This window comes from Macaca mulatta, chromosome 19, assembly GCF_049350105.2.
Source record: "Macaca mulatta isolate MMU2019108-1 chromosome 19, T2T-MMU8v2.0, whole genome shotgun sequence".
Classification (NCBI taxonomy): domain Eukaryota; kingdom Metazoa; phylum Chordata; class Mammalia; order Primates; family Cercopithecidae; genus Macaca; species Macaca mulatta.
In genome coordinates this window covers 60,780,296-60,789,907 of record NC_133424.1, presented here as the reverse complement: position 1 = coordinate 60,789,907, position 9,612 = coordinate 60,780,296, and the positions used below count along the sequence as shown (strand labels likewise).

The window sequence follows — 9,612 nt, the reverse complement described above, 5'->3', positions numbered from 1 at the left end:
TTGGGCCTTGAGAGGGGAAGGCCCAGGCTCTTGGGTCTGTGGGAGGGAAACGGTGACTGGGGTCCTGGCTCCTGTGTCCTCGGGAAGAAGGGATAGGGGGCTGGGAGATGGGCATTCTGAGGGCTGAGCAGCTGGTGGTGGGAACCCAAATAGGTTCAGGAGAGGTCAAGCGTGCGCAGCCTGGGTCCCTGGAGGCGGAAGGAAGGAAGGAAGGAGATCAAGGCAGAGCCCGCGGTAAAACAGTTTTATTTTCTGGAGGACGCGCGGCGAGGGGGGCCGGGAGCGGGCGGGGGCCGCCGGGCGAGGCGGGGCGCTCACTCCCGCTTCCGCAGGTGGATGTAGATGATGCCGCTGACCAGGGCGAGGGGGAAGGCCACCCAGGCCAAGGCGAAGCAGTATCCGAAGCTGCCGCCTCGCGGGTGCTTCGCTAGGATCTCCTCGGCGTGAATGGCATAGATCAAGGCCCCAGTAAACACCGCCACGCCTGCGGAAGACGAAAACCACGCGTCACGCAGTGCCCCTCAAGAAGACTACATTTCCCAATATCCCACGGGGGCAAAGAAACGCCGGAGGGCGAGTGGGCAGCGCCGTTGCCCTCTGGGAGTTGTGGTTCTCTCTCCCCAGCGCCGTGCAACTGCAGCGCGGCCTTAGGTAACCGATTTAATCTCTCTAGGTCCGATAATATCTATCCATCCAAGGAATACTTTTGAATGTGTTTCTATAAGACAAACATGCAGTAGTAAATTAATAAAGCAAGAGAGAGGCTTTGCAAGAACGTAGAAAAATAATGTTCCCCAGACTAAGGACTATGATTAAGTTAGCCCTTTGCACCTTAAGTCAAAAAATTAAAAAGTAAGCAAAACTCCTTGAAGTGTCTGATGCACAATAGGAACGCGAGAAACAGCAGTTGACTGACATAAATACCATTACTATTATGATTCAGAGCTCTCTACTGAGGTACTAATTAGCTTATCCCCCAACGTCACCCCCAATCCCTGGGACCAAAACTATTTACCTATACCTCCTTCCCCAGCCCCGGCTCCCTGAAGCTCTAAGTTCCCTGATGACTCATAGGCACAAGCCACAACTATCATTAGCCACTGAAAACTACAAGTCCCAGCAATCCCTGGGGGCAGAGAGGTAGCCCACGGAGGCACCTCTCGTGCTCTTGGGGTGTTGAAAATTGTTTTCTTCTGCGAGAGGCCCATTCTCAGGGCCCCCAGCATCTTGACGCACCCCACTTCCCTTCTGCTCAATTCTTGGGGGATTAGGGATGGGGAGGGGCAGTGCTTACTGGTGCAAAGCTGGCAGAGGCCGGTGGCATAGAAGAGACCTCCTCGTCGCATTGTGTAGAGCTGGAACATGAACAGGATGAAGGACAGACAGCAGAGAATGAGGGAGAGCACCATGAGGACCTGCACCGCCTTCAGCCAGCCTGCAGTAAGGAGGACACAGAAGGGGACAATCACGGTGGGTCCAGAGTGCCAGCTCCACCTGATTGCTCACCATGTGACCCTTCTCTGCCCCATCCCTGCTCCTGTTTAGACCCATACAAGCTCACTTAGATTATTGCTTATGTTGACCTTGAGCCCTGTTACCTTGCTAAATTCCTGTCTCAGTTCTAGTAGTTGCTTTGCAGATGGTTTTTTTTTTTTTTTTTTTTTTTTTTTTGAGACCAGGTCTTGCTCTGTTGCCCAAGCTGGAGTTCAGTGGTGCAATCATAGCTCACTGCAGCCTCATCCTCCAGGGTTCAAGAAATTCTCTCACCCCTGCTTCCTGAGTAGCTGGGGTCACAGGCACAAGCCACCACACGTGGGTAATTTTTAAATTTTTTGTAGAGACAGCGTTTTCCTATGTTGTCCAGGCTGGTCTTGAACTCCTGGGCTCAAGTGATCCTTCCTCCTCAGCCTCCCAAGGTGCTGGGATTACAGGTGCGAGCCACTGTGCCTGTCCACTTTGCAGAATTTTAATGGATTTTCTACAACATGTTTACTGGGAATAGAGACACTTTTTCCTAATTTATTTCCCATGCCTTTTATTTATTTTTCTTGCCTTCTTGCATTGGCTACTCCAGTAAAACGTTGAATAGAAGTGGTAAGAGCACACCACTTCCTTTAATCTTAGTTTTGCATTAAATCTTTCACATAGAACTTTAGATAGATGCAGCTCTATTTCTTTAGAACTCCAATGCACCTGGCCCCACCCCTTTAGCACCTTAAGTGGTTTCAGCCCCATTCCCTTGGAACTTGGAATGAAATGGTCCCAAGCATCCATTCAGAGCACCAGCCCCATCTCCTTAAGGCTTTTGAAAAATACTCTTGGGATCAGAATCTTGGGAGGTTTTTCTCTATTCTTTTTTTTTTTTTTTTTTTTTTTTTTTTTTTTTTTTTTTTAAGATAGAGTCTTACTCTGTCGCCCAGGCTGGAGTGCAGTAGTGCAATCTCAGCTCACTGCAACTTCCACCTCCCGGTTCAAGCGATTCTCCTGCCTCAGTCTCCCGAGTAGCTGGGACTACAGGCGTATGACACCATGCCCGGCTAATTTTTTTGTATTTTTAGTAGAGACGGGAATTCATCATCTTGGCCAGGCTGGTCTCAAACTCCTGGCCTCATGATCCACCCGCCTTGGCCTCCCCTCTCTCTTTAAACCTATAGCATGCCGTCTCACCCTTTCTGAGTCAGAGAAGGAGGCTTTTATCTATATGGCCTCTTCAGAACAGGAGCTACTGGCTGGACGCGGTGGCTCACGTCTGTAATCTTAGCACTTTGGAAGGCCGAGGCAGGTGGATCACCTGAAGTCAGAAGTTTAAGACCAGCCTGGCCAACATGGTGAAACCCTGTCTCTACTAAAAATACAAAATTAGTCAGGCGTGGTGGCACACACTTGCAGTCCCAGCTACTCGGGAGGCTGAGGCAGGATAATTGCTCGGAACTGGGAGGCAGAGGTTGCAGTGAGCCGAGATTGCGCCACTGCACTCCAGCCTGGGCAACAAGAGGAAAACTCCGTCTCAAAAAAAAGAAAAAAAAAGAAAAAAAACCAACACGTAGGTACATCCAGACAGGCGGGACATGCATTAGCCCTAGGCACTCAGCAACTCAGGCCTGGACCCCGCCCACTCCAACTTTGTTGGGGGAGGGTTCCCAATCTTGGTTCCCTGAGGACACTAAGGGTTTCTCTTCCCCTTTGAAGACCAGTCCCGCCGCCCTCACCCCTCACCATTCTCGCTGACGTTACTGCAGGCCCACGTTTTGGTGTCATTGTTCCACATGCAGTCGTACCAGAGATTCAGGGACTCTTTCCCGGGGAGAGTCCACCAGGACTGAGATGGACAGAGAATGAAACAAGGGGCAGGGTTAGGAAAGGGGAGGGGACAGGGTCAGGGAGACTGTGGGAAGGGCTGGGAAAAGGGTGGGGTATCTGGGATGGGGCAGAACTGGGGAGAGCTAGGATTTAGTATGAGATGGGGTAGGGTCAGGTTAGGGAGGAGGCATCGGAGGTAGAGCTAAAAGGGTTAACCTGGTGGTTCACGCCTGTAATCCCAGCACTGTGGGAGGCTGAGGCAGGCGGATCACTTGAGGCCAGGGGTTCGAGACCAGCCTGGGCAACATGGTGAAACCCCGTCTCTACCAAAATAAAAAAAATTAGCCGGGCGTGGTGGCAGGTGACTCTAATCTCAGTGCTCGTGGGGCTGGAGAATCGCTTGAACTGGGAGGCTAAGGTTGCAGTGAGCTGAGATCGCACCACTGCACTCCAGCCTGGGGGACAGAGTGAGACCCTGTCTCAAAATAAATAAAATAAAGGCCGGGCACGGTGGCTCAAGCCTGTAATCGCAGCACTTTGGGAGGCCGAGATGGGCGGATCACAAGGTCAGGAGATCGAGACCATCCTGGCTAACACGGTGAAACCCCGTCTCTACTAAAAAAAATACAAAAAACTAGCCGGGCGAGGTGGCGGGCGTCTGTAGTCCCAGCTACTCAGGAGGCTGAGGCAAGAGAATGGCGTAAACCCGGGAGGCAGAGCTTGCAGTGAGCTGAGATCCGGCCACTGCACTCCAGCCTGGGCGACAGAGCCAGACTCCGTCTCAAAAAAAATTAAAAAAAAAAAATAAATAAAATAAAATATAAAATAAATACTAGGTAAAGGGGCGGGGCCAGAGTGCCTTTAGAGGAGGGGCATGGCAAGATTCCAAAGGGGAGCAGAAGGGCCCTGAGCTCCAAATAGGCTTACCTTGTCCAAAGTGGCCACAAAAAGCAGGATGAGAATGAGGATGTGAAGGGCTGAGACCACCAGCAAGAGGAGTGACATGGCTGCGGTGGAAGCCTGGGGAGGGGGAGCAGGGGACGGAGTCTCAAGAGGTTGGCACAGCCCAGGCACAGTGGCTCACGCCTATAATCCCAGCACTTTGGGAGGCCGAGGCAGGCGGATCACTTGAGGTCAGGAGATCGAGACCAGCCTGGCCAACATGGTGAAACCCCATCTCTACTAAAAATACAAAATGAGCTGGGTGTGGTGGTGCACGCCTGTAATCCCAGCTACTCAGGAGGCTGAGACAGGAGAGTCACTGGAATCCGGGAGGCGAAGGTTGCAATGAGCCGAGATCATGCCATTGCACTCCAGCCTGGGTGACAGAACAAGACTCTGTCTCAAAAAAAAAAAAAAAAAAAAAAAAGGCACAAAGGCAGGTGAGATGTCTCCTGATGGAGGAAGGGCTTGGGTGCAGACTCCTGGGTCTCTCAGGGAGGAGGCCGCTGGGGCCTGGATTCCTGAGTTCCCCATTGGCTGGAGGGGTGGAGAGGGCCAGAGGTGGATTCTTGGGGTCCTTGAATGAGGAGGACTCACAATGTGGCTCCTTTCTCCCCAGAACCCTGTCTCTGGGTTACATACAGGCCAGATGGTGAAAATTCAAGTTGAGACCCCCGCCCCAAACCCTGATGTATCAGGATGGAGGAGCTGTCCCCAGCGACAGGCATCCTTGACTCACACCACTCCTCTCCTGGGGTGAGGGGAGGAGGGGGACCTGGTGAGTCATCTGGTGACTCATTCCTGCTCCCCCCCATCTCTAAGCACCAGGGAAACCCCAGCCTGTGGCTATGTCCACGAGGTCCTCACCCCACCCTGCTGCCAGACTGGTGATTGCTGGACATCTTCTGGAGGAAATGGATGGGATTCGCCTTGCGGGGAAGAGAGGCCTGAGAAGGAGTTAGCCTCCCAGGACCCTTTGGTGCCCAGGAACAGGGGACCTAGAGGTCTCCCAGATTTGGGGTGTTCTCATGCAATGCCCTGATCTCAGGGCCCTCAGAGGACAGTGGACACCGCTGAGGAAAAAACTGCAGGAAGTTTTCGGTGGAGGGCTCTGCTGGGACCCCAAAACTTTGCTGGGCCCCACCCCTTCCCATATCCCCACCTCAAGTGCTAAGAGATCACTTATTAAATGACAAGGATTTCCAAGAGTAAGGGGCGTCTCTCCCAGCCTGGGGGTGTCCTTCCCAAACTGCTACATTCCCAAGTAAATTAAGAAGTCCCAGCCCTGAATAACGGACTGGAAACTTACCGAGAGCCGCGAAAAAGTCAGAGCTGGAGTCGGTCTCGTCCCTCGCTCGGGCCTCCGTGCCCCGCCCTTCTCCTCCCTCCTTTCACCCTCCGGAGGCCCCCGCCTCTCTCACCGCCTTCCTCCCTTGCTCTCCCCTCCAATCCGGAACCCTTTCTCTCTCGCTCTCTCTCCTTCTGCCTCTCCTCTCTTCCTCCTGCCCTCACTGTCTGGGCCGCCTTCTCTCTTGCTCCCGTTTCTCTTTCTCTCCTCCTCGCAATATATACTGACCCTTTTATAAACCCACTCTCACCGCGCCCAGCTGAGGTCCGCCGCCAGTGGGAGGGCCCAGGCACTCCGGTTCCTCTTTCTTTGGGCCCCCACCCAATCCCCTCAGACAGACATCATCTGGGGCTCCCTCCCAGAGTTGAGAGGAGAAACTCTTGGAATGGGGCTCTGGGGAGGGGCAAGCGTCACGGGTGGGAGGGCCCGATTCTCAGGACCCTTGGGTTTTGAGGTCTTGTCTTGGGACCGGATGTCTGCTTTCCCTGATGGAGCCTGGGGCTGGATAGGAGTCTGGGAAAGGAGGCCAGATTTCTGTGGCATGCATTGAGATTGGGCTGATGAAGTTGGCCCCGTGGTGGGGGTTAGAGGATGGGAGATGAAGTTTGTGAAACTCGGCAGGACAATGTGGCTCACGCCTGTAATCCCAGCACTTTTGGGAGGCCGAGACGGGCAGATCATCTGAGGTCAGGAGCTCGAGACCAGCCTGGCCAACATGGTGGAAACCCGTCTCTATCAAAAATACAAAAATGAGCCGGGCGTGGTGGCGGGCGACTGTAATCCCAGCTACTCGGGAGGCTGAGCCACAAGAATCGCTTGAACGCGAGAGGTGGAGGCTGCAGTGAGCTGAGTTTGCACCACTGCCCTCCAGCCTGGGTGACAAAGTGAGACTCTGTGGCAAAAAAAAAAAAAAAAAAAAAAGGCCGGGCGCGGTGGCTCAAGCCTGTAATCCCAGCACTTTGGGAGGCCGAGACGGGTGGATCACGAGGTCAGGAGATCGAGACCATCCTGGCTAACATGGTGAAACCCCGTCTCTACTAAAAAATAACAAAAAACTAGCCGGGCGATGTGGCGCACGCCTGTAGTCCCAGCTACTCGGGAGGCTGAGGCAGGAGAATGGCGTGAACCCGGGAGGCGGAGCTTGCAGTGAGCTGAGATCCGGCCACTGCACTCCAGCCTGGGCGACAGAGCAAGACTCCGTCTCAAAAAAAAAAAAAAAAAAAAAAAAAAAAAAGAAATGCGTGAAACTCTGGAAGGCGGGGAGGAGGAGACAGAAGTTAAGAATCCCAGCGCCATCATTTCCTGGCTCAGTGACTTTGAGCCAATTATTTCACCCACCTGGGCTCCAGTATCTTAGTCTATGTCAAGAGTATAATAATACTGACAAAATACTAATACTGATAATAATAATTCTGATACTTATGCTGAATGAATAAGGTAATACTGGTACACTCACACACCTAAGCTGTTCCTTCATCAAACATTTATTGAACATGTACTCCGATCTAGGAGTTAATAATGAAAACAGACACGACCCCTGCTGGTATTATGGAGCTTGTCTTCTAGTAGAGGAAGACAGACAAGAGAAAACATCAATGATGAAGATAAATCTCAGCTAGGGATAACCGCCTTGCAAAACAAATACAATAGGGTGGACGCGGTGGCTCATGCCTGTAATCTCAGCACTTTGGGAGGCCGAGGCTGGAGGATCACCTGAGGTCGGGAGTTCAAGACCAGCCTGGCCAACATGGTGAAACCCTGTCTTTACTAAAAATACAAAAACTAGCTGGGCGTGGTAGTGGGCGCCTGTAATCCAAGCTACTCGGGAGGCTGAGACAGGAGAATTGCTTGAACCTGGGAGGTGGAGGTTGCAGTGAGCTGAAATCATGCTACTGCACTCCAGCCTGGGTGACAGAGCAAGACTCCATCTCAAAAAAAGAAAGAAAAAGAAATAAATAATAAATAAAACAGTGATGGAGATAATGACGGAGTGCAGGGGAGACTACTTGAAACAGGAGAATCAGGGAAGGCGTCTTGGAGGAGGTAAAATTTGAGCTGAAGACAGGAGTCATTTGAATGCTGGGGTCGGGGAGCGGTGGGGGGAAGTGGGGGGAAGAGGAAGTGCAAAAGCTCTTAAAGCTTTTGAGAACAAGCTCAGGTTGTTCAGGGAGCAGACAGAAGGGCCAGTGTGGCTGGCACATAGGGAGACAGAGGGAGTGGTAAGAAGGGAAATCAAAGGGTGCCCTTGAAGACTAGGGGAGGGGCTTGGATTTCATTCTAAATGTAGTGGGAAGCCATTAGGTTTTAACGGAGTGTAGTACCAAATATTTTTTTTTTTTTTTGAAATGAAGTCTCGCTCTGTCATCCAGGCTGGAGTGCAGTGGCATGATCTCAGCTCACTGCAACCTCCACCTCCTGGGTTCAAGCAATTCTCCTGCCTCAGCCTCCTGAGTAGCTGGGATTGCAGGTGCCCGCTACCATGCCCGGCCAATTTTTGTATTTTTAGTAGAGACGGGGTTTCTCCATATTGGCCAGGCTGGCCTCAAACTCCTGACCTCGTGATCTGCCCGCCTTGGCCTCCCAACGTGATGGGATTACAGGTGTGAGCCACCGTGCCCAGCCCCAAAGGTTTAATGTTAATTATTATTATTCATTTTGGGGATATTAAATTAGGATGGGGGGTGATGATTACTATGTACACGAGTCTCTGGGGAGGGGACCAGGTGTCCAAGACTCTGATAAATTGAGAGCAGGGGAATTCAAATCCTGGATCCAGGGAAAGGAACTGGATGATGGGATGTCTGGGTATCTGATGGGCCAGAGCTGGGTTTGGGATAGCTGTTGGTGATTTGAGGGATGGACAGTTCAGTGCCTGGCTGGGTACCCGGAGACCTGGAAGCTGGGATACCAGTATAGTACAGACTGTAGAGCCACACTGGTTGGACTCAAAATCCAAGCTGTTTTACTAATTGGCTGTGTAATTTTTGGCAAGTTACTAATAACTTCTTCTTTTTTTTTTTTTTTTTGAGACGGAGTCTCGCTCTGTCGCCCAGGCTGGAGTGCAGTGGCACGATCTCGGCTCACTGCAAGCTCCGCCTCCCGGGTTCACGCCATTCTCCTGCCTCAGCCTCCCGAGTAGCTGGGACTACAGGCGCCCACAACCGCGCCCGGCTAATTTTTTGTATTTTTAGTAGAGACGGGGTTTCACCGTGGTCTCGATCTCCTGACCTTGTGATCCGCCCGCCTCGGCCTCCCAAAGTGCTGGGATTACAGGCGTGAGCCACCGCGCCCGGCACTAATAACTTCTCTATGCCTCAGTTTCATCTGAAAAATAGATAATAGTAAATACATTATAGGGCAGTTCTTAGGGTAGTGCTAGTCATATCAGGCATTGGGGCTCTGAGTGGAGTCAGTACTGGGGGACCCTGATTCAGGGTCTCTAGGAGTTGGGGAAGGGGCAAATTCTTGGGTCCACTGGGTCTCAAGGCTAAAGTTGGGAATCGAAAATGAGGGTCCCTGGGGGAGAATAAATAGTTTCAAACTTAAGTGCCCGAGAGGGACAGAAACTGGGGTCTGCACTCAGATCCCTACGGAAGTTGCAAAGTCTGAGTCACTAAAGGAAAAATTAGGGGCTGGGGAGACATGTGTTCCTTTTGGAGTGCAGGAAAAGAGGGCTCCATCTTCTTGAGAGGACTAGGGGGAGCTAGGGGCTAGGAAGATGGAAACTTGAGCCGGGGAGGTGAAAAACACGAGTCTAGGACTCAGAATCAAGTTCTCTGAGTGGAATCGGCGCCAGGCTTGGGTACCATGGGGCTATTAGGGGGGTCCCCACGCTACGGCTATGTAGAAGGGGAAGAATCAGGGGATCTGAAGGTGGCGGCGGGATCTCCCCATCCTGGGCCTCCGAGACATTAAGCTGAGCTGAGCGTACGCAGGCCGCTTCCTCCCACAGGAAACCGCAGGCGTCGGGCACACCCAGCCTGCAGGGAGAGGCGCCCACTGCCCGCCCGCCCGGGGAGGCC

At 52.3% G+C, this 9,612-nt stretch overlaps 1 protein-coding gene across 3 annotated transcripts; it reads right to left on the bottom strand.

Moving 5' to 3' along the window:
• Positions 1-222: 222 nt before the first annotated feature.
• EMP3 (epithelial membrane protein 3) lies at positions 223-5,969 on the bottom strand. Of its 3 annotated transcripts, none has more exon segments than NM_001194829.1 (5): positions 223-484; positions 1,295-1,435; positions 3,217-3,319; positions 4,228-4,320; positions 5,110-5,148. In NM_001194829.1, coding segments are annotated over 4 exon segments (492 nt in total). In that variant the 5' UTR covers positions 4,306-4,320; positions 5,110-5,148; the 3' UTR covers positions 223-314.
• Between the last annotated feature and the right edge of the window lie 3,643 nt (positions 5,970-9,612).